Genomic DNA, 26,332 nt, shown 5'->3' with positions numbered 1-26,332 from the left:
AGTGCCTAAACCCCTAGGCCTCATAAAAAATAATTTGAAGGGCCAGTCATCAGACCTAAGCAGTCTCGTGATTGCTCAGTAGGATATGGCATCAAAATATGCATCCTAATCATCTGTACTATTACTCTGCATGTTACGGGTTCTCTTTAAACCAAATCTGGGGGTGTAAATTGTCTTACAACAAAAGAAATAAAATTGAGGTTAAATTTGCAATTAATACATTAATAAAATATCTATGCCTGTACACCAGTATAAACAGAGACAGAAAGTTAACTCATATAGCATAGGTACATTAATTGGTGCTTGAAAACACTTTTTATCACATGTAGAGATTTTCCAGCATGCTGGATAGCCTCTTTATTGCTTCCTATTAATTAGCAAAAAAAACAGGCCCTTTGTCACTTGTATGCAGCATCTGTAGATTGGTCAAATCAACCCAGGCAGTCTGGAGATTCAGATGAGAATTATTTCTGTAAAATGTAGGATTTATGCCCGCTGCTTATCTCTAGGATCACTTATCTTCACCAGTCCCCAGTTCACAAAATAAATCAGCAATGAAAGATCTATAAGTGTTTCTGCAGTACAAGTATATTCTATTTGACAATAGGACTCTTCTGTTTTTTTATGGTGTTCCTGTGGTCTTTGTCATCGGGCTATCAGTACACACTGTTCTGCTCATCTGGGGAATGAATGGCACAACCCTTAGCTAATTAAAGCACTGAAGGGATTGATGACCCATACTTACAATCTGTATGAATTTTTATGGCATATTTACTGTATCTGTAAATCAAAAAGGAGCTCAGTGTTTTCCACCAAAGTGATTAATCATGGCACTGCATACATTATCTTGCAAGTTCTCTCTTTGTTTCCAGGAGTCACAGAGGAAACTTGTTTAATGACAGAAGCACACAATGTATTGTGACCCAACTGCAAAAACTATGGAAATATTGATGAAAACTGGCGATTATGATGACGCAGAAGGTGGGCCATAAACAAGAACACCCAGTCAGGTTCTGACAATAATTTCGAATGCACTGATTACAAAAGAAAACACAGTTACCACATATATGATTATTTTGCATTTAATCTAATCTCGCACACACTATTTAGTCAGACTGACTTATTTCCATTCTGAACAGTCTTACCACTCCACTCACTAAATCCAAATGGTTGGTGGCCTGTGAAAATGCAGACGAAAGTGTAACTTGTCAAAGTTATGTGAATGGCTCTCCTGCAATCATGGCCGTCTCAGGGTACTATAACAACAATAAAATACACTTGCATTGGGCCCCCACCTACTGCAAGGGTTAAATGATCACAGTCTAGAGCAGCGGTTCTCAACCTGGGGGTCGCGACCCCTTTGGGGGTCGAACGACCATTTCCCAGGGGTCGCCTAAGACCATCGGAAAACACATATTTCCGATGGTCTTAGGAACCGAGACACCGCTGCTGTCTCCGGCGATGTGTGGGCGGGATGATATGCTGCCCCTGTCACCGCCTCCTCGCCGCTGATTGGCCACCGGAACTGTAGCTCAGGAGAGGCACACAGGCGGCCAATCACCGGCGAGAAGGTGGAGCTTGGAGAGGAGGAGCCGAGCGGCGCGCGGAGATCGAAGAAGATCGAGGGAGCTGCAGGAACGAGTGAAGAGAGAGGCCAGAGAAGGAAGACAGCTGACAGGTAAGTGCAAATTTTGCTGCTGCAGCCAGGTATGCAGGCTGTAGATGGGAGAAGGAGAGAGCGAGCCCAGGCTGGAGCAGGAGTCAGCAAGGTAAGTATCATTGGTGTCAGTGGAAGGGATAGTGCCCCATCATTTGTGTCACTAATACCAACGATGGGGCACTATTCCTCCCCCCACTGACACCAACGATGGGGCACTATTCCTCCCCCCACTGACACCAACGATGGGGCACTATTCCTCCCCCCACTGACACCAACGATGGGGCACTATTCCTCCCCTCACTGACACCAACGATGGGGCACTATTCCTCCCCCCACTGACACCAACGATGGGGCACTATTCCTCCCCCCACTGACACCAACGATGGGGCACTATTCCTCCCCCCACTGACACCAACGATGGGGCACTATTCCTCCCCCCACTGACACCAACGATGGGGCACTATTCCTCCCCCCACTGACACCAACGATGGGGCACTATTCCTCCTACTGACACCAACGATGGGGCACTATTCCTCCCACTGATACCAACGATGGGGCACTATTCCTCCCACTGACACCAACGATGGGGCACTATTCCTCCCACTCATACCAACGATGGGGCACTATTCCTCCCACTCATACCAATGATGGGGCACTATTCCTCCCACTCATACCAATGATGGGGCACTATTCCTCCCACTGATACCAATGATGGGGCACTATTCCCCCCACTGACACCAATGATGGGACACTATTCCTCCCACTGACACCAATGATGGGACACTATTCCTCCCACTGACGCCAATGATGGGGCACTATTCCTCCCACTGACGCCAATGATGAGGCACTATTCCTCCCACTGACGCCAATGATTGGGCACTATTCCTCCCACTGACGCCAATGATTGGGCACTATTCCTCCCACTGACACCAATGATGGAGCACTATTCCTCCCACTGACACCAATGATGGGGCACTATTCCTCCCACTGACACCAATGATGGGGCACTATTCCTCCCACTGACACCAATGATGGGACACTATTCCTCCCACTGACACCAATGATGGGGCACTATTCCTCCCACTGATACCAACGATGGGACACTATTCATCCCACTGACATCAGTGATGGGGCGCTAGTCCTCCCACTGCAAAATTACAGTTATGAAGTAGCAACGAAAATAATTTTATGGTTGGGGGTCACCACAACATGAGGAACTGTATTAAGGGGTCGCGGCATTAGAAAGGTTGAGAACCACTGGTCTAGAGGGTTGCAGAAGAGGCTACATTACTTACCTTCTTCTCACTCCTGCAGGTTCACCTGGATCTATGTGACTGGTCCACTGCAGCCTCCTCTGTAAGTTGCTCCCAGACCTGATCATACTCCTGCATTGACTGCATACAATGCAGGTTTACTAGCCCAGCACTATACACAATGAAGCGAAGACTCGGCCAACAGACCAGAGCTTCAAGGAGAGGAAAACAGCACCAGAGCCTTCTGGAGTGGGTAGTCAGGTAAGTAATGCAGCCTCTCGTGCTACCCCTTAGGGATATTGATCATTTAACCCTTGTAGTGCAGTTTGGCCCAAATGCAAGGGTTGTTTTTGTGCCTGAAGTTAGGTTTTAGGCCTAGGACACCAAAGGGTTTCACACAATGCCTTGCATTTTATGAATGGGTCATAAAATGCAAGTAGTTGTATGCAGCAACTATGTGGAGTATAATGGAGAGCAAATAGCAATATCCGCCTTTCATTTAATCACTTTACAACTGTCCTGTAGCCGAATGACAGCTACAGTGCAGTTGTCCAGTTCTGGGAGGGCATCATATGATGTCCTCCCAGAAAGTGCCCCCAGCAGCATGCACCCGGTGCTGTCAGTAAACGCTGTGTTCTACATACACAGCTGATCACATGACTAGGTAAAAAGCCAATCACAGCAGCCTTTTACCACATGATCAGCTGTGTACAATGACACAGCAGATCACAAAGTAAATACAGTTGCCAGTTATCGGCATCACTTTCCTCACGCTGTCACAGTGTGAGGAAAGTACTGCCAATAACCGGCAAATGTCACAGAGGACATCCGCACTGATAATCAGGGCACTGCCACCCACCAATGCCCAGCAGTTCCACACACCAGTGCCCATCAGTGCTACCCATCAGTGCCACCCACCAGTGCCATCAATCAGTGCAGCTTGTCAGTGCCCATCAGTGCCGCCTATCAGTGCCCATCCTTGCTGCATATCAGTGCCCATCAGTGCTGCCTATCAGTGTCCATCAGTGCTGCCTATCAGTGCAGCCTTGTCAACGCACATCAGTGAAGGAGAAAAATTACGTGTTTGAAAAATTTTATAATAGAAACAAAGAAACATATTTTTAATTTTTTTGCTCTTTTTTTTGTTTATAGTGCAAAAAATAAAAACTCACGTGGCGATTAAATACCACCAAAAGAAAGCTCTATTTGTGTGAAAAAAATCATAAAAATTTCATATAGGTACAATGTTGCATGACCGCGCAATTGTCATTCAAAGTGCAACAGTTGAACCTTGGCCTGGGCATAAAGGGGGTAAAAGTGCTCGGTAGGCAAGTGGTTAAATGGGCCCCTAATTGTTTCCTTGTCCCAAAACAAACAATAAGGTTTGATGTGAGGTTTCACAGCACAAAATGGAACATAAGACTGCTACCCTGCCCTAAAGCACTATAATGGTAACAGCAGAGCAACAGTTCCTTGGTGTGGTAATTCTATCACTATTTTTTTTACATGAATGTAAAAATGGTAGCCCCAGGGGAGCAGGGTCTTTGCACTACTGCAGAGCCCTAGGGCTTGTGGGCTAATTCAGCATGTGCTCAGATGCAAGTGCTAAGAATGCTTCTGTATTCCTTCTAAGCAGATTATGACCTCTTTCTAAACTGCAGTTACATTAACATTAAATTGTATTGGAAGAGAGTCACTTTTCAAATTCCAGCTCATGAACCCTTAAGCCCTTATGCCTCTCAAGACATGTCAACACAGTAAATACTACACCTGACTCTTCAATATACCACATGTTGAGGTGAGCTGTGTGGGACAAAAATGAGTTAACTGCATTGAAATTCTTTATTGGCCAAAAGGCTTTAAATGTGAATAGATGCATTGCAACATGCAAAAACAAGCATTAAAACACACAAACATAGGTGTACATGAGCTCTCAATATCACCAGAAGTGAGTTATTTATCTTTTCCTATGGAGAAACCCCCAGAGGGGGTGATACAGTGCTGTGTCCAATGCTTGCTAGTAGCTTATCAATCTGAATAAACATAGTATTCCTTTCAATAGGTGAAATCAGCTCAGTTTGAAAGCCAAACTTGGGCTGGCCATACAGTGCGAGAATTTCAATTGTTAGGCCAAAACTTACCAACAGTTGTATAGTACCATATAATCTGGTGCCATAACAAAGTGAAAGGCAGAAGCTGTATGAACCCTATCCGAATCAGACTGCTTTTATCAGCTTACCTTTTTTGCTTTAGGTAGGTTAAAAAAAACCCGTCCGGTTTTTCTACTGCCCACCTATTTGTACTGGTGACCATTGTCTTCAACAGAGAAAGAAGAAAATCCAAAATTTTACTGCTATCACGAGAACAGCAAACAGCAATACAGGGGAGATCTTCCAGTGAGGACACCTGATTTTTTTTCACTTTGCAGGTAATTTCTTTTCAATTCCCATTGCATCTCTGTGCTTAGTATTCCATAATCTACCCAAAACCATAAAACAAAATTTGGCTAGTGATAAACTTTAATATTCCAACATGAATGTGGGGAAAAAAAGAGAAATCATACAAGAAACGTATTCATGACCAGAGTTACTCATTTAGAAACACAAAATACCATTAAGAGAATGTGTTCAAAACTAAAAGGGTGCCATAATAAACACTAATTATTCCTAGAAAAAATATGGATTCAGGTTATAATAAATGACCTAGTGATACAAAATTCTTACATCAAATGTATAATAAAGTAATGCTTACTTTAATCCGTTTTCTGGTTCTAGTTGCTGATTGATGGCAGTCTGAAGGGGAGGGGCCTTGCTAATTGGCTTCTCTTTATAACTGAACCTCTATGATTATTGAAATGTGACAGTATGTAAGAATAAAGGCCTTTAATGGATACATTAAATAGGCAAAGAGACAATTAATAAAGTAGTGAATAACAGTTCATTCATACTGTTTCTAACTACCGGTACATTTCTTTCCTGCAGTAGCTAGAGGCTATCAAAATGAATCTACACTCAGCAGTCTTAAATACCAGGCGTTGTTTCATGAATGTGCCTAAAGCTGCCCACACATGGAGTGAATTTCACCCACTTCCTGATAAACCAGACAAAATTTACTCCATGGGTGGCCCTGTCTGTGTCATTCCACCTGACATCCTTTGATTGAAAAACCCAAACAGATTTAGGCAATCAGATGTGGGCACTGTTTGGCTATTTTGACAGCAGGTGGTATGGGGTGTCAGAATACAATAGATGCAACAGGAGATTTGTCTTGTGTGAGTTCAACAAGAGGTAGGAACCAGCAGCATAACAACAGCCCCAGCAGCTGCTATGGGGCTTAGGGGTGGAAATGGGTCCATTTAAATATAGAAAATCTTTGTGTATGTGAACACATATCCATCACTGTATAATTAGCATTAGAGAGGTTCCTGTTGGCCCTGACCCTGTACTCCCTGTGACATTTCCAACCAAGAAGAGCTGATGTCAGATGTACAGGAGGAGACTTCAGAATGGCTGTTACTAATCACAGGTCTCCTTTGAAGGCTGTGCATTAAGGAGAATGTGTTTATCTGTCTAAGTAGTGTATACCTATTGTCCTCAGATCACTTAGTCATCCTGGCCAGCACCGAAAATTAGCATATATGTCTAAAGCTGGTCATACACAAACTTTGGCCAGTTTCTGATGAGTCATGGGTGGCCCTTTTGGCACCCTCCCGCCTGGTCAATATTCTTGCTACTGTAACTCTTTTTCTTTTCTTTTTACTGGCTACTACAGCTGTTCTATCAGCACTTGTTTTCTATGGTGGTGGAAGGGGATGGAGGGCTTAGAATATACACTGAGGCCCTGAAATCTGAAATGATGAAAAAGATTGCCGAGTTGCTGCAGGACAGAGTGGTCAGTTGGAAAATGAATATTGAAATTTAAATCCCTGCAATGATACCCCCTCTTCCCTGATAGCTTCTGTCCACAGCACTGGTCTTTATAGTGTATTGACTGTTAACAGCTCCTTTTCTACCTATCCTTGACTTAGATTTACTTTATGTTAAAATCACTGATGGTAGCTAGGTCGCCAGGAGGTGGGGTTGCTCATCAACATTTTGTCATGCAATCCCATGATCTGCAGTTACACTCCTGGTAGGAACAACAGTTCTTAAACATGTCCCAATTATATTTTGCCTTTTTTAATACAGCATTCAAACATTACTTAGCTGTTCCAAAAACCTAGCAATGCAAAGCAGACAAACAGGTGCAATAAAGAGTATCCGTCACCCTGAGGTATTTAGTAGCTTGAAGTTATGTTAAATGATAATGGAGAACATCCGTGGTAAGGGCTGCTATGTCTGGTAGCTGCTATTTTTTTTACCCACCTTGAGCTATCACCATTGTTGCCGATCTACATATTTAAAGCCTTTCATAATGCGGATCAGAAGTTTGACTAGGATTCATCCACCTCCCCTGCAATCTTCTGCTCTATACTTCAATACTTTCACTATACACAGAGAGCAGGAAGCTACTGCTGGAGTCTTGCACAGTCACTGTCCATCATCTCTTACAAATAGCTGTGTCCATAAAAAGACACAATGACTGACAGCTAGGAATGGCTGGCCTAAAATGGCAATCCCCTGTTGTGTGCACTGTCCTAACAACTTCCTGAGTTCTGTGCTTTCCTATCAGCACTGATTTGAATTCTATTCTTTAATTGTTTTTTTTTTTTTTTAACTGTCATAAGCCTTTAGGCCTCTTAGACTTTATAGAGCCAAGCATAGCTGCTGTTGTGTATTTTTCCTTAAGACTACGCTATTAAACTGCACATGTGGAACAGTAAAGGAATACATTTTTTCTGCTATTTGAGCCCTACTTTTAAAACGTTTTTATAAAGCAAAATCAGATACATTTAGTAAAATAATGACATTTTTAATGGTTTTTGGGATCCAGTGTGTCATATACCTACCTCTTTTTTTTGTATCATGGCAGGCAGTTAAAATGGAGTCAATAACACCCTGGATCATGTGGCAAGAGTCTGATGTTCCTTAGTGCGGTGTACACAGATTAATGAACAAAACATATATATAATAAAGAAACCAACATAAATATCATTAAACAAAAACAATGGTTAACTATAGGTGTACTAAATATAATCTGCCTCTGTTAAAATGTTATTGCTAAAAGAACATATATTGATAACCCTTGTTCTGTCACGCTGAGCTTTAGGCACATTTTCTACATCAGATATTCAATGCACATCGACAGTTCAGGTGTTTCCCATCTCCAGAAACTTTGCAATCTAGGGACATCCTCATATTTCTGAACGATAGTTGTGTATGCAAGCAATACAACAAATAGAATAGTTTTTTCTTTTTGTGGTCGATGTGGTGGGACATATAAAGGTTGATAGAAAAGGTAACATTGATATCTTACTCAGTCCACGCATTGCATAACTGTGTGAGTCTCGGCATATTAATAATTACAGTGCCAATAATATGTGAAGATACTGCAAGAGCTTTAGAAGAATTGCTGTTTCTGCTTCATTCTGGTTCCTCATCCTCTTTACAACAGAGACACAGCTTTGCCAGTCTAATTCTCCTTTTTACCATGACAAGGCAAAAGATGTTACCACTGCAAAAGAAAAAAAAAACAAAATGAAAATGACAAAATCTCAGATAAAAGCCTGCACACAACCTCACACAGCGTTTTGTATTTATACTTGAGCTAAGTGGGATACAAAAAAAAATTAGGTTACTATTTTAAGCAGAATTCAGGTTTTCATTGAATCACTAAAATAGCTCCCCTCCCCCTTTCTGACTTAATGGTGTTTACTTTCCAGATGGCTTGATGCATCAGTGTGGTCCTACTTGGAATTGGACCACACTGTTATATTCAATCTTTCAGGACAGGTTTGTATGTGATTAATATCTGAAAGGAAGTACTGCCTATTCTCAACTAAAACACACCGAACCCCAAATCTCTAAGACTAACTAAGCTGATTGCAAGCATTACTTTTCACTGGTGAGCTGTAATTGATTATGCTGGGCATGAATGTTTCATTTTGATTGTTCAATCTGCTAAGTTTATAAAAAAAAACTTGACAGAAAAAAATTATTATATTCATATGTGATCCAATCTATTCAAAACAATTCACAGGGGTAGTACAAAACAGCGATAGGATAAACTGTAAATAAATAAATCATCTTTTTGAATCATTTAAACGTTGAAATTAGCATTGGGTAAATTGGAATTCACTTTTAATTTCATGCTATGAACCACTAAGAAACTACAAATAACTGTCCCAGGGTCACTCTCCTAGACAAAAATGTGATTGTCGTTTACTGCATTGCAGGTTATACTTCATACAGATATTAGCAAAAAAAATCTTACTCGGGCCCCAGAAACAGTTTTGTATCAGAAATTAGACTCTGATATTCCGAAATGGCTTAAAAAGCTCATACTCTATATGCTTTTGGAACCATGAATCGCAATAGCACATTGTTGGAAGACAGCTGTGGTGCACTTGATTATGGTGAATGAAAACTCACCTGTACCCTCCATAATAATGCCACTAAATTTCACAAAACCTGGGACCCCTGGATTCAGTACATATCTCCTGTGGACTGAGAGTGGACAGACATTCTTATCTCTTAGGCTGCTGGGATACCCTCTCTTTCTCTTCTTTCCTCTTTTTGTAACTTCTCTCTTTTTGTTGGATCTGAGCCGACTCTATCCTAATGGACATTGAGCATGCAGTGGTGCCTTAGAGGCACCCTTTTTTAAGGATAGGAGCATCTATACCTTTATTATTATATGTATAGCCCTGTTAGGCCTTGATAGGTTCCATTCTATACCTGGCACATGCTATATGACGGGTGCGTCTACTAATGTGATGTTCGACCTGCTTCTAGGAACAAAAATTGTCACTGACATTTATGTAATGCACCATTCTCTCTAGTCATAGGAGATGTTCATTTTTGTTCAATTATATGTCCTTCGTTCTCTTTTTAACCGCGGCATTTATGGAACATATGACTTCTACTGTTGAAAAACGGAATGACATACAAAAACACAGAAATTTTGACCTGTAAATGCCTTATCTTGGAGTACCGTACAGGACACAGGATTTGTATTCATAGACTATGGGTTATATGCAGGCTACATTGAGGTGACTGGACACCCTGTCCACTCCATTAGACTCCAATTTGTTGGCAAGCAATAAGGAGTGATCAAGACATGGAGTAGGGCCAAGCTCACATCTGCTGAGGCCTGAACATCCACCTGATAGAACTTGGAGAACATGTGAACAGAAGACCAAGTGGCTTCCATATATGAGGAGATGTTAGAATCTGAAAAACCCAGAAGGCACCATAATCCTTGGTGGAATGGGCTCTAATAGAGAAAGTTGGAAGGACATAGTTAGGTTGAAAAAAGACACAAGTCTAACTAGTTCAAAAAAAGGAAAAAAACAGAAAACTTCCATATACGGAATCCTATACCCACAGTTGACCCAGAGGAAAGCAAAAAAAACCCTAATAAAGCATAATCCAATTTGCTCCAGCAGGGAAATAAAATGTCCTGTCTGATCCCCACAGAGGCAATTGGTTATTACTTGGATCAACTATCCCTGGTGTTATTACCTATAAATGGTAACATCCAGTTAAATTTCCACATAGGTGAGCTCCTCTATGCCTCTCATCAGTTTGCTTACCCTTCTCTGCACTTTCTCCAGTTTTCCGATATCCTTTTTGTGAACTGGTGCCATGATCTTACTAATGACTTGTAGAGGGGCAAAATTATGTGTCTTTCTCTTGAGTCTATACATCTTTTAATACAAGAAAGTATTTTACTTGCTTTAGAAACTTCAGCTTGGCATTGCATGTTATTACTAAGTCTATGATGTACCAAAACATCCAGATCCTTCTCGACTATTGCCTCCCCAAGCTGTTATCTTCCTAGCATGTATGTTGCATGCATCTTTTTAGTCCCCAAGTACATAACTTTACATTTATCAAGACTAAACCTCTTTTGCCACATACAGTGGGGATCGAAAGTTTGGGCACCCCAGCTAAAAATTTGTATTAATGTGCATAAAGAAGCCAAGGAAAGATGGAAAAATCTCCAAAAGGCATCAAATTACAGATTAGACATTCTTATAATATGTCAAAAGTTAGATTTTATTTCCATCATTTACACTTTCAAAATAACAGAAAACAAAAAAATGGCATCTGCAAAAGTTTGGGCACCCTGCAGAATTTATAGCATGAACTGCCCCCTTTGCAAAGCTGAGACCTGCCAGTGTCATGGATTGGTCTCAATCATCACCTGGGAAGACCAGGTGATGTCAATCTCAAAGGTTTTAAATGCCCAGACTCATCTGACCTTGCCCCAACAATCAGCACCATGGGTTCTTCTAAGCAGTTGTCTAGAAAACTGAAACTGAAAATAGTTGACGCTCACAAAGCTGGAGAAGGCTATAAGAAGATAGCAAAGCATTTTCAGATGTCAATATCCTCTGTTCGGAATGTAATTAAGAAATGGCAGTCATCAGGAACAGTGGAAGTTAAAGCAAGATCTGGAAGACCAAGAAAAATATCAGACAGAACAGCTCGCAGGATTGTGAGAAAAACAATTCAAAACCCACGTTTGACTGCACGATCCCTCCAGAAAGATCTGGCAGACACTGGAGTTGTGGTACACTATTCCACTATAAAGAGATACTTGTACAAATATGGTCTTCATGGAAGAGTCATCAGAAGAAAACCTCTTCTACGTCCTCACCACAAAAATCATCGTTTGAACTTTGCAAATGAACATACAGACAAGCCTGATGCATTTTGGAAACAAGTTCTGTGGACCGATGAGGTTAAAATTGAACTTTTTGGCCGGAATGAGCAAAGGTACGTTTGGAGAAGAAGGGGCACAGAATTTAATGAAAAGAACCTCTGTCCAACTGTTAAGCATGGGGTTAGATCAATCATGCTTTGGGGTTGTGTTGCAGCCAGTGGCACAGGGAACATCTCACGAGTAGAAGGAAAAATGGATTCAATAAAATTTCAGCAAATTTTGGATGGTAACTTGATGCCATCTCTGAAAAAGCTGAAGTTAAAGAGAGGATGGCTTCTACAAATGGATAATGATCCTAAACACACCTCGAAATCCACGGGGGGTTACCGTATTTTCCGGCGTATAAGACGACTGGGCGTATAAGACGACCCCCCTACTTTTCCTGTTAAAATGTAGTGTTTGGGCTATACTCGCCGTATAAGACTACCCCTCTTCCAATGCACACCAGTGGGAAGAATCGTGCCCCATCATTAGTATCAGTGGGAGGAATAGTGCCCAGTCATTGGTGTCAGTGGGAGGAATAGTGCCCCATCATTGGTATCAGTGGGAGGAATAGTGCCCCATCATTGGTATCAGTGGGAGGAATAGTGCCCCATCATTGGTGTCAGTGGGAGGAATAGCACCCCATCATTGGTGTCAGTGGGAGGAATAGCGTCCCATCATTGGTGTCAGTGGGAGGAATAGCACCCCATCATTGGCGTCAGTGGGAGGAATAGCGCCCCATCATTGGTGTCAGTGGGAGGAATATTGCCCCATCATTGGTATCAGTGGGAGGAATAGTGCTCCATCATTGGTGTCAGTGGGAGGAATAGTGCCCCATCATTGGTGTCAGTGGGAGGAATAGTGCCCCATCATTGGTGTCAGTGGGAGGAATAGTGCCCCATCATTGGTGTCAGTGGGGGGGGGAATAGTGTCCCATCGTTGGTGTCAGTGGGGGGGGGGGGGGGGGAGTGCCCCATCATCGGTGTCAGTGGGAGGAATAATGCCCCATCATTGGCATCAGTGACACCAATGATGGGGCACTATTCCTCCCACTGACACTTGCTGACCCATGTTCAGTATGGTGCTGCTGCAGCAAGCATATATGGTTGCAGCAGCACCTGTGCACGGCACACTTACCTTCACTTGATTTTCGCGGGGCCGCTCGGCTCCCCCTCCTCCCCGGTGATTGGCCGCCTGTGTGCCTTTCCTGAGCTACAGTTCTGGCGGCCAATCACCGGTGAGGAGGCGGAGCTGAGCAGCCACACGAACATCCAGTGGCCGAACTGAAGGAGGGAGCAGCTGCGCTTCCTGGACCGGATCGTCGTGGGACCGGAGCCAGGTAAGAAACAGAAGCCCCTGCCCACCCCTGTACTTAGTTTCACTTCCGTTGGAAGGGGGGGGTGGCGGCGGCACCGCACCGCCCCCCTAAAAAGTGTCAGCATGCCGTATACCGGCGTATAAGACGACCCCCGACTTTTGAGAAGATTTTCAAGGGTCAAAAAGTCGTCTTATACGCCGGAAAATACGGTACATCAAGTGGCGTAAACTGAAGGTTTTGCCATGGCCTTCACAATCTCCTGACCTCAACATAATTGAAAATCTATGGATAGACCTTAAAAGAGCAGTGCGTGACAGACAGCCCAGAAATCTCAAAGAACTGGAAGACTTTTGTAAGGAAGAATGGGCAAAGATACCTCAAACAAGAATTGAAAGACCCTTGGTTGGCTACAAAAAGCGTTTACAAGCTGTGATACTTGCCAAAGGGGGCAGTACAAGATATTAACTCTGCAGGGTGCCCAAACTTTTGCAGACGCCATTTTTTTGTTTTCTGTTATTTTGAAAGTGTAAATGATGGAAATAAAATCTAACTTTTGTTGACATATTATAAGAATGTCTAATCTGTAATTTGATGCCTTTTGGAGATTTTTCCATCTTTCCTTGGCTTCTTTATGCACAATAATACAAATTTTTAGCTAGGGTGCCCAAACTTTCGATCCCCACTGTAGCTGCCAAATTAAATAGTGCTTTTTGGGCTGCTTGCAAAGTTGAAGACATCTGGTAAAACCCGGTATTCCACACACATCTGCAAACACTGCAAGAGTACTTTTATTCCCAAACTCTGTATATCATTTATGAATACAACCCCAATTCCAAAAGAGTTGGGACACTGTGTTAAATCTGCACAAAAAAGAAATGCAGTGATTTCCAAATCTCATATACCCACATTTTATTCACAATAAAAAGAGGAAACATCAAATGTTTAAACCGAGAAAATGTACCAATTTAAGAAAAATAGAAGGTAATTTTTAAAATTAATGCAGCATCACACTTCAAAAAAGTTGGGACAGGGCCATATTTACCACTGTGTAGCATCTCCTCCTCTTTTAACAACACTCTGTAAACATCTGGGAACTGAGGAGACCAGTTGCTGGAGGTTTGGAAGGGGAATGATGCCTCATTCTTGTCTTATATAGGATTCTAACTGCTCAACAGTCCTGGATCCTCTTTGTTGTATTTTTCATTTCAAGATGCGCCAAATATTTTCAATTCATGAAAAATCAGAGCAGACAGAAGAAAGGCCAAAATATGAGTGATAGAGTATTCCCTGGGATTCAGCTTCCTATCTTCACACCAGCAATTTCCTTGTGCGATGCTAAATCTTGCGGGGGTTGGATTTTTTTGCGCTGAGTAAGATGAGAGACAAAATTAGAAACACCCCAATACTTTAGGGTTTGTTTAAGCCAGTGACTAGGAAGTAGGATGGAATAGGGGGTGTGGACCAGTAAGTCTGGTCTGTTTGGAAGAGGCCAAGACTTGTTTGCCAGAAATTTGAGTATGCCTGAGTTGTCCTCCTCTGGGTTAATTCAGTGCGATGTGAATCACCAGAACCCTTTCCTCCTCTATCTTGTCAAGTAAGGATCTTCATTGGAAAGAAGGCATAAACCAGCTTGAATGGAGTCCATGGAATCTCGGAAGCATCTACTGCGATGGCTAGAAGATCTCTGGTCTTGGCAACAAATTTGTTCAGTTTAATTTTGAACCTGGAGCCCAGGATGTTTATATCTTGTTTTCCCCAACTTTTACGGATTTTGAAAGATTGGGGTGAAAAAACCACTCCCCAGGGTCTAGGTGTTGATGGCTTAGGAAGTCCACCTGCTAATTATCCACTGGATAGCCAGAAGGGAGCTATAATGTCAGTTTCTGACCAGGAAAGTATTAAGACTTGTTTCTTTTAGAGCAGCTTTAATGTCTGGTGCCCCTGATGGTTTATGTAAGTCTTTAGTGTTGTCCGACTGCACCCTGACTGGATGACCTCTCAGTTCCAGAATGTTGATGGGAAGTTTCAACTCTCCCGAAAGTCTCCTGAACAGTAAGGGAGTTTTACACTTCACCTCAGCCTATAAGGCTGGCATTCATTGTCATAGCCTTCCAGGGCATGTGAAGGAACAGCCTTCCCAGTTCCAGACTGGTGCACACCTTGTCATTTAGTGTATATACATTAAAGACCATTTATTGTGAAGCCATAGCTTGTGGTTCATAAAATGCAGGGGAATGAACACTTTACTCCATAATATCATCATATGCTCCACAGTTGGGCACCCCGCACTTATAACTGCCTTTCTGGTCAAAAATCATGCTCCATACCGAAATGGACCGTGTAGTAGTGGGTTGAACCCTACTGGGAACAATCATACTTCTCAAATCCCGTGGGCGTTGGAAGATAACTTCCAGCCGGGGCGGCAGGTGTGCAGAGAGGTAAGGGTCTTGAACCAAGATTCCCCAGTATTTATTTATTGTCAGTGTTGTATGTGTTCCTATTATTTTTGGGAGTGTTTACCTTAGGTGAAACATGGGGGTCACCAGATGGAGTTATTGTCTCAGTGTAAAATGATCTATATTTGTTATACAGTCAGGTCCATAAAGATTGGGACATCTACACAATTCTAACATTTTTGGCTCTATACACCACCACAATGGATTTGAAATGAAACGAACAAAATGTGCTTTAACTGCAGACTGTCAGCTTTAATTTGAGGGTATTTACATCCAAATCAGGTGAACGGTGTAGGAATTACAACAGTTTACATATGTGCCTCCCACTTGTTAAGGGACCAAAAGTAATGGGACAATTGGCTTCTCAGCTGTTCCATGGCCAGGTGTGTGTTATTCCCTCATTATCCCAATTACAATGAGCAGATAAAAGGTCCAGAGTTCATTTCAAGTGTGCTATTTGCATTTGGAATCTGTTGCTGTCAACTCTCAAGATGAGATCCAAAGAGCTGTCACTATCAGTGAAGCAAGCCATCATTAGGCTGAAAAAACAAAACAAACCCATCAGAGAGATAGCAAAAACATTAGGCGTGGCCAAAACAACTGTTTGGAACATTCTTAAAGAAGGAATGCACCGGTGAGCTCAGCAACACCAAAAGACCCGGAAGACCACGGAAAACAACTGTGGTGGATTACCAAAGAATTCTTTCCCTGGTGAGGAAAACACCCTTCACAACAGTTGGCCAGATCAAGAACACTCTCCAGGAGGTAGGTGTATGCGTGTCAAAGTCAACAATCAAGAGAAGACTTCACCAGAGTGAATACAGAGGGTTCACCACAAGATGTAAACCATTGGTGAGCCTCAAAAACAGGAAGGCCAGATTAGAGTTTGCCAAATGAAATCTAAAAAAGCCTTCACAGTTCTGGAACAACATCCTATGGACAGATGAGACCAAGATCAAATTGTACCAGAGTGATGGGAAGAGAAGAGTATGGAGAAAGAAAGGAACTGCTCATGATCCTAAGCATACCACCTCATCAGTGAAGCATGGTGGTGGTAGTGTCATGGCGTGGGCATGTATGGCTGCCAATGGAACTGGTTTTCTTGTGTTTATTGATGATGTGACTGCTGACAAAAGCAGCAGAATGAATTCTGAAGTGTTTTGGGCAATATTATCTGCTCATATTCAGCCAAATGCTTCAGAACTCATTGGACGCCGCTTCACAGTGCAGGTGGACAATGACCCAAAGCATACTGCAAAAGCAACCAAAGAGTTTTTTAAGGGAAAGAAGTGGAATGTTCTGCAATGGCCAAGTCAATCACCTGACCTGAATCCGATTGAGCATGCATTTTACTTGCTGAAGACAAAACTGAAGGGAAAATGCCCCAAGAACAAGCAGGAACTGAAGACAATTGCAGTAGAGGCCTGGCAGAGCATCACCAGGGATGAAACTCAGCGTCTGGTGATGTCTATGCATTCCAGACTGCAAAGGATTTGCAACCAAGTATTAAAAAGTGAAAGTTTGATTTATGATTATTATTCTGTCCCATTACTTTTGGTCCCTGAACAAGTGGGCGGCACATATGCAAACTGTTGTAATTCCTACACCGTTCACCTGATTTGGATGTAAATAACCTCAAATTAAAGCTGACAGTCTGCAGTTAAAGCACATCTTGTTAGTTTCATTTCAAATCCTTTGTGGTGGTGTATAGAGCCAAAAATGTTAGAATTGTGTCGATGTCCCAATATTTATGGGCCTGACTGTATGCCTCCACAATATTAGTGGCTGCATGCCCTTTCTCCAGAAATTTCTTTTTCAAAATTACACTCTGAGTGTCATAATCTTTTAAAAGGGTGCATGTTCTCCTTAATCTGCAGAATTGCCCAAAAGGGACATTCTTAATCCTTCTGGGATGATGGTGGCTCCTAGCACGCAAATATGCGTTCCCAGCTGTGGATCTGAAATGAGTCTTGGAAACTACCCGTGAATCGAGTCCCACTCTAAGTTCCAAATCTAAAGACAAAATATTGAAATCATCCACAACATAAATAAATTAAATCCCGTATGGGTTGGATTGACAATAGGAGATGAATTCCCTCAGCCTAGTAAGATCACCATCCCATATGATGAGAATGTCATCAATATACCGAGTGTATAACACTAAATTGGCTCCAAATGGATTATGTTGCCAAATGCAATTCTGTTTTTATATACATTTATTCACTTATCCATTTATGCATTTTTTGCATCTCTTTATTTTTTTGTTTTTTATTTACATATATAGTTATTTTTATTTTCATTTTTATTTATTTATTTATTTTTGGAGGCGGATCCAATTGGCCTTTTCTGCGATTGGACTACAATGTGTGTGTGGGGGGAGGGCCTTTTGACCTCTTTGGCATTCTTTGGTATATACGCATGGGACCAGCAGGTATACACTTTAGCTCTGAAGAAGGGGGTTCATCTCCCGAAACACGTTAGCTTATCCCTAATTAGGGCACAGCATTGTATTGTCTGCCATTGCGGACTACCTATTCTGCTTTTTATTCTACTTTGGTTTGTGAGCATATATCTATTTGATTACACCTCCCCGTTTGGCATTCTGAATTCCTTCTAGTCTGCATCAAGATTTGAGCGCTGGTTTCGTTTGTCAGAGGAAAGGAGCAGTGTAATAATAGGACAGTACTCTGGGACAAGAAAACAGCTATTACCCTGAGCAGCGTTTTGAGTTTCCTGTAAGCCATCTGCTGAATGTTTGGTATTTCGTCCTTTTGATTCAGATCCCTTACTAAATTTAAATTACTCATGGTGAGAAATGTTACAGACAAAATGGCAGAGGTTACCACAATAAAGTGACTAACTCCTAAATCCTCTGCCTACATAACTGCATATTGCGCTACACAGTGCTGATTGTGTTATTAAAAAAATCAAGAACCAGTGTCAATATACAGGGAAGCCCTATCTTACCTTATCTAGAGGTCTAGGCTTTGCCAGTCATGGTGGGAAAACCCCTGAAGGGCTCTTCAGGTTTTGGGAACCACAGAAGAGGACCGCAGCCCTGGACCTGTATAGGACCCTGTGGCTAATTACACATGTTGCACTACATGCCAAGTTGAGGGTGTAATGCATTATTCGGTACCTGAAGCAAACATTACAGACCGGCCCCACATATTGGGGTCTGGTTCAGTCTCCAGGGTAAACACAGAGGATAACAAATCTGGAAACTGCTAGATAGCCCAGGGCAATAACCACTCTTATTTCTTGGCTGCAGCTTCAGAGAAAAAAATGAATGGTTTAAAAAAGAAAAATACTTCCTTCAGGGAAAAACAGGTCTATTATTTAAAGACGCTAGCAAGAAACTGGGGTCTCACTCAGTAAAAGCAAGTTTTTTTTTGTGCCAGTGTTCATTCACCTGAAGGTAGCCTACATAAAACCCATGGTCTATGAATATGAGTGCTGAGTCCTGTACTGTACAATTAGGACAATTTCTACTGTGGATATTTCCAAGTGCTTCTAAAGCTTTGAACAAAGTCTCCAAAGGTATTAAAGTACATTAGCATAGTCTAGGAGGGTTCAATACAGGTACACTGAATTGTTGACAATACCTTTAAACAGGCTTTTTATGGATGTTAGTTAAGCTACACTGCCACTGAGATTTGCATTCAGGCACTCTCAAACTAGAGCTTGAGCATGCTTTAAAAGCACTATTGAAACTGCTCAAAGCTTTTTCTATAACCCATTATTTTGGACTCCATTCATACAGTAGTAGAGCCGTTCATAATATGAGGTGGTTGGGGGGGGGGTAAGTAAAGAGAGGGAAATGGCTACCATATTCATCTGCCTGGGCATCACAAATAGATACCACCCCATCATCCAGGCCCAAACACCAGTAGTACTTCGACCCACCAATGGTGCATAGAAGCAAGACAGTACTGACGAGTGTGGCAAAACAGGAATTAGGTTTCGAGATCATGGGTCAACCCCAGTCGGAGCCAGTACCAGAACACATAACCATTGCGTGAATCAGCAAAGATTTCTTGTCAGTTTCTACTGAAAGGGATAACTGGTGAAGCAGATATTGGTTTGGCGTAAAGTCAACTCTCATCTCCATCACCTGAGCTGAAATATATCAAGAACCTTGGTCCAGAAAGGGACCAAACTAAGACACCAGATGTGGAGGAATGTGCCTTCATCCAAAAGACAGCTCCAGCAACAGTCTGTTGCTGTTTGGGAGATTTTATGTAAAAGGTGCAGCACCTTGTACAAGCAAGTATGAATTTTATAGGCGTTCTCCTGAGTATGGACATTAAGGGAGCCCTTGTGTACCAAGATATTGATATATTTACAGTTTGCCGCCTCAAGCTGACAATCCAAATCTTTCTACCAGGCTTTACACGCAGCCCGACTGTCAAGAGGAAGAGCTGCCAAAAACAGGGTATGAATGTTAGAAATTAGATGACAATGGGGGGGGGGGGGGGGGCTGCATGCAAATGGATTTGAAGCGGTTACAGTCTCTAGAAAAGCTCTCTCAACTTCCAGGGCCATTAAGGTAATGACAGATTTGCAGGTAAGTCCAGTGAGGGACATTAGGGTCCGGGACTTGGCTGTTTACGGCCATCCATTCAATCAAACAACGATTATAAAAGAACTGATTTGCCCTAGATTAAGCATAGGGCCAGACTTGATATAAAAACCCAAATGACATACCAGGCACGAAATCCGGGTTCCCCCGCAAGGGTGTAAAAGAGCCCGGAGTTGAAGACATGCCATGTGTGGTACCAGTCTGTTTTTTTATTTTTTTATTGTACAGTTTAGTCCTCCTGGATTTTCTTCCTTAAGCTGTCTCAAAAAGCATCGGACGGTGCAATTACCACAAATGTACTTTGAATGTGAAGCTCAACTAGTACAGAATCTCTTTGGAAATTTTCCGCTCTTTGTCTACATTCACATTACCCTTCTGTGTAAAGTCCGGGGTTGACTTTCCTCTTGCAGCCACATATGGAGAGGTTGGCTACATTTTTATGGACCTTAAAGCATTAGTTCACTTTTACAGAAAAAATGAAAAGCATAATTAACACCTTACACCCTCCCCACCCGCCTGGTCCCTTCTGTACTTACCTCTGGAGCTGCTGAGCCAGGGATTTGAAATCCCTGCTCTTCTCCCTAATCAACATTTACAGGATGGAGCAGAGCGATTCTGGTTGGTCAGCGTTCTCACAGAACATTACTCTGGTCTGTCCAAGAAGCGCTGCACAGAGAAGAGAAAGAGGAGTGGGGGATTTCAAATACCTGGACTGCTGGATTGGCTGTGTGGGCAATGACAGCTCAGCAGTCTCGGAGGCATGTACATGAAGCATAGGGGGGGTGGGCAGGGTATATGGTGTTTGTTCACCTTTACATTTTTTTCTGTAAAGGTGAACAATTTAACCACTTCAATATTGGGCACTTTCACCCCTTCCTGCCCAGACCAATTTTCAGCTTTCTGAACTGTCGCAGTTTGAATGAAAATTGTGCTGTCATGCAACACTGTACCCATATAACATTTTTAGCTGTTTTTGAGGCAGAAAGAGATTTCTTTTGGTGGTATTTAATTACCACTGGATTGTTTATTTTTTGTTGAACAAACAAAAAAGAAAAGCTGCACTGATGGCCACTGATAAGCTGCACTGATAGCCTTGATGGGTATCTACTGCCTCTTCCTCACACAGACAAAGCATGTGAGGAAAAGACAGCCAATAATTGGCAAGGCTGTTTACATGCAATCAGCCGTGATTGGACCCAGCTGATAACATGGAAAGGGCTGCTGTGATTGGCCCTTTACCGTGGTCTGTGATCAGCTATGTCCAAAGGACACAGCGGTCACAGAGTGTGCCCAATGCGTGCCCCTGGGGGCGCGCAGTGGGCGACTTCTGGGAGGATGCCTATAGATGCCCTCCCAGAACAAGAGAATCGAGCTGTAGCTGTCTTTCAGCTATAATGTGGTATTAAAGTGGTTAAACTTCTGAATATCTGCAACCATACCCATAGGGACATTAGGCTGCTTGGAGATGGCCTTTACCTTTTAACATGCTTATCTATAATTTCCTTTCTGGTTTCCTCAGGCAACTCTGTCTTTTGCTTTCTTTGGTCCATGTTCATGTGGTACACATGATGATATCAAACAACAGAGTGACTACTTTTCTGCATTTAAATAATCTGCCTAATTACAAGACTAAAGACATGTGGCATACTAATCACAGAAAAACAGTTTGAAATATCACTATGATCTAATGATTTATGATCTTTTCTAGAGGTACCAACAAATCTATCCAATTTTAGAATATCTTTTTAGAATAAGCAATATTTTATCTAATTTCATGTCTTCTTTCCTTTATTCTATGACGTTCCAAAGGTATAAAAAAGACAATTGATTTTACTTTCACCACAGGAGGAGTGAAGAATTGTTCTAAAGAGCTGTAAGGGCACCAAGAAATTTGTCACATCTGTAAATGGTATATATTTACTATTAATAGAGAGATATCTATACAATATTTTTGTACTTCAAAGTTAACTAAAATCCATATTCTAAATATTGTGAATTGCTGCTTGTGGCACATAAAATGTTTTACTCATTGGGCCTTGCATTATAGGTCAAGGCAAAGAGAAACAATACACAGGAAACTTAGCATTCCAGTATGTGTTGGTATGTGTAATATTTTCAAGGTGCCTTCTCTCTTCTATTTTACCTGCTCCTCTCCTCCTCCTTTCCTCGCAACACTCTTGAAAAGACTTCCATTTTGATTTTATCCATTACACTTGCAAATTATGCTGCTGCCTCCTCCTCCTCTTCCCCCGGACCCCTATTCTTCTTCTCTCTCACAGTCTTTCTCCCTATGTCTGACTGCAGGAGAAAAGAATCTAATGATGCTGAAAATTGATTCTGAAGCGTCCTGACAATGCTGTACATCTTTCCCCCTCCTCGCCTGCCATCTTTATGGCCTCCGGCTGTAAAAGTCCCTTTTACTCCCACTGGAGAGAGGCGGATTTATACTGCTGCGCAGGCTGCAACCCTGCTCTGCCCTATTCTGAAGAGAGGATGGAACACGGTTTTCTAACATCACCTGTACCTTCTTTCATCAAGTTCTAGCATGCACAGAGCGTATGCAATCACACAGAAAGTAAAGCTGGTCATAGATATTAGATAGTGACTGGATGTGGAATAAAAGCAATGACTGAATTCTTTTTTCAAACATGATTACTGCATAAACATGGATGTTTGTGTAATGTTAGAGACTTTAGAGACAGACTTGGCAATAGTTTTTTTTTCTGTTGGGACACAACAGAGTTTAACTTAAAGCAGTAATAAACTGAAAATCAACCATTTATTTTATTGCAGTTAATCAGTTCCTAGATATAATGGCTGCATTAGTTTTCTTTTTAGGCTTTATTTCTTCTATTTTCATCTGGTGATTCAGCCAGCAAGTCTGCTGTTTTTCAGAAGCTCAAGCTCTCCAGCAGACTGTATCAGTTTACATGGAAGAGACAATCCAAGTAGCACTGACAAGGGTGATTAAAATTATATCTTTTTATTTATTAATATAAAACCTTTATCCCAATAGGAAAAACTGTGTGCTGTAACTAATTATAAACTGTTAGCTGAAGTTTGACTTAAATGTATTAGCAGATTTGAACACAATAACAAATTGAACACTCCCCTCCCCCCAGACTGACAGTGCTGCTGTCTGCTGTGTCCTGTGTTCATTCCTCCAGACTGGCATCTTACTAATACAAGAGGTGTGTTAGGGAAAAAAGCCAAAAAGAGAAAAATAACACAGCCACCACATCAAATGATTGGTAAGCTGCAATATAATACAGTTTTGGGTTTGGGCTTAATACAACTTTATAGAACCTTGTCTGACTGATCAACTATTTATTCCCTAAGATCAGTTGGTAGAAATACCATTCAGAGGAAATTGATTTCTGCCTGGTCTGGCTGAAAATATACAGCCCAGGAAACATATACTGCATCTTATCTACAGAAATAAGATCTGAACTGAAATGCAAGCTGCCTTTGATGACCTTTTGTTTATCTATATCCAAATACAATGCAATATATTGCCATTTAGCAGTCCTTAGATGTGGTGGCTGCATTTATTTTTCTTCTTTAACTCTTTATTTCCCTTATTTTCGCCTGATGATCCTGTCAGCAACACACTTCCTGTCTTAGGGTGACAGCGCTCACACTGTACTGTATTCATATAGGAGCACTTTTGTCATTCTTAACTGTTCTCCTGATTTTTAAAACCACCCCTAGCCCCCTTACATTATACAGGTCTAGAGAAGTTGTGTAGCTCACAGAAGATACAGTAACTTAGAGAACACTGGCTGAGAACACTGTTTGAGAATTCAGTTTAGTGCACAATAAATTACAAGGATAATGCATTTTTACCAGGATTAGGCGGTATGTGTCTGTGCTTGCAGCCTGAAAAAAGAAAACTGATAGAGCTACAACATCTAGGGACTGGCAAGCTGCAATTTTTTGTTCTTGGGTTTAAAAATACTAAAGTGTTGTGGATAACGTGATATAATCCCCTATACATGTACAATAATGAGCCTTTACTGTGGTAAGCACCTCAAGATGATAGTGGATACAATTCTCCATTTTATGAGGGAAGAATTTGGATCTGGCAAGTCAGATTTTGCTTAGAGTTGATCTACAAAATATGGCAATATTGCCAATAACTATGCAATGTGAGAACCTTTTGGATTGGATATAAAATGAATTATTAACTTTACAGCACAGTTTTTGATGAAGATGGCCATACAAACTGAATGAAAAATATATTTCAGTTTAACCAGCAACAATGTAGTGCAAGGAGCTTTTTGATTGGATAGTAAAACTTAATTCAGATGGGTGCACAGACTCTTAACTCCACGCTGAAGTTGTTTTATGCACTTGGGGAGTGATAGGCTTTCCATGCAGCTGTGTATATTCAGTAGCCTTCATTTACAGGGGTGCATAAGACCCATACCAAGGTTTGTGTTGATGCGCACATGCAGACAGGTGTTCCATGCAGCTGTGTGTAGCCAGCCTGTCACAATCAATGACACACAGAGATGAAGCGTGCAAGGATCTAAATGCACATGTCACTGTTTCCATCTGTACAGGTACTGATGCACACTTCTGGATGCAGATTTGCTCCACACTTGTGCATTGCATCATTGATTTTAACAGGCTTGATGCATGGTTGCTTTTAACACCTGTTTTTGCAGGTGTGCATAAGCACAAACCTTGGCACAGAGGTAAGGGTCTATTTGCCCATATGAGGCCTAACTAAATATATTGTTCATGAAGGTCTTCACACTACATATAATACCAAAAAAGTGCTTATATATTTTGGATGTGGAAACACATGAGAGTTGCTAATGGCAACACCTAGTTATAATTTTTGATGTTGCACATAATATTCATGTATTTTGATGGCAAGCGTGGGATTGTTTGTGATAAATACTTCACGCTACATAGTTGTGGGAAAAAGAAGACTGTATATAAATTGTACAATCAGATTGTTACTTGCTTGGCTGGATTTACGGCTCACATTGATGGGTGTTGTTTTCCTATGATGTATATTTGAAATGTGCATCAAACCAGGACAGCAAAAATACCACAGACTTTAATTGATCAGTACACATGGCAGAGACTGTGTTTTACATGCTTCGTTCTACATTCCTTTGGAGGTCACATGCTCTTAAATTGCGTTTAGACTGCAGGCAAAGCACGTGAAACGCAGCTTTTCTTGCCAAACACTACATCTTATATTCAACAGCAGCATTATGTGTTCAAATGAAAAAGGCAGCATTTGATAAAGATGCTCATTAACATGGACCCTTAGAAAAGAGGCTGCATGAGGCTGTCATCTGTTCAATGCGGCATTGTTCATTGGAAACATTTGCACTGTAGTAAGTGTAATCATTTTCCAAATATACAGAATGGGAATTTAAGCATAACAAAAACAAAGTGGTTATGGAACTAAACCGTTACCTCAAAGGAGACTTATTTCCTACATGTCCATAGACAGTGCACTAGGCTTCAAAGTACACTTACACAATATATTCAAAGGAATTTTAGGAATAGATATAACAATGTAAAATATTACAAGTGAATAGTACTAACACATAATAAAACTAGGCCCTTCTCATTGCCAGAAATGAAAGTGAACCGGTTATTCAATTCGAACATTAATCTTTATTAGCCAAAAACCTCTCCTCTCTGTGCCAATTTAAAGTGGACCTGAGCTTAGATTAGGCACATTAATATGTTTATATATTCTAAACAAGCAGCAAAACATTTTACAAGTCGTACTAGCTACAGGCATTAAGGAGAAATTGATTTTAAAAGTTTAAAACAACGGCAATAACATCTTAATCTTTTCTTTGAGAGCTTGCCAGAACTCTAATGTAAACACAGAACAGACGTTTCTAAGCTTTTGAAAACTGAAACACCAGTTATTTCATGATATGAGGATCTTTAGCAATAAATTACTCCGCAGTACAATCAGCTAGAGAAGTGAGTAAGGGCTTGTTTAAACCTTTTTTACTGATTGTTAATATGGAAATAGTTTATTTTTAATATACTGGGGAACAGGTGCACTTTAAAGAGGAAATTTAGCCTAGTGGAGTGGAGACACCCTAAGGCAAGGTTCACACCTATGCAGTTTGCATTTGATCCGTTTCTGCAGTGTATTTTGCGTTTTTGCACGTGTTTTTGCCACAATTTGCATTTTTTTTTCATGTTGCTAGACAGATTAAAATGCATTAAAAATGCAGCAAAAATACACTAAATGCTTTTCTGCAT

General features: G+C 41.4%; 1 protein-coding gene across 1 annotated transcript in view; it reads right to left on the bottom strand.

Annotated features, from left to right (window-relative positions):
• Positions 1–4,741: 4,741 nt before the first annotated feature.
• Positions 4,742–26,332, bottom strand: part of CALCOCO1 (calcium binding and coiled-coil domain 1) — a 94,187-nt gene continuing 72,596 nt past the window's right edge. Inside the window, exon 13 of the mRNA XM_089691433.1 lies at positions 4,742–8,526. Coding sequence (XP_089547559.1) covers positions 8,521–8,526 — 6 coding nt within the window. The 3' untranslated portion in view covers positions 4,742–8,520. The remainder of the gene's footprint in view (positions 8,527–26,332) is intronic.

The sequence above is a fragment of the Staurois parvus genome, unplaced genomic scaffold (genome assembly GCF_062004578.1).
Source record: "Staurois parvus isolate SC_StPar_1 unplaced genomic scaffold, SC_StPar_1.0 ptg000562l, whole genome shotgun sequence".
In the NCBI taxonomy this organism is placed as follows: Eukaryota; Metazoa; Chordata; class Amphibia; order Anura; family Ranidae; genus Staurois; species Staurois parvus.
The sequence above is the reverse complement of the archived record's forward strand: the minus strand, read 5'-3'. Positions and strand labels throughout refer to the sequence as shown.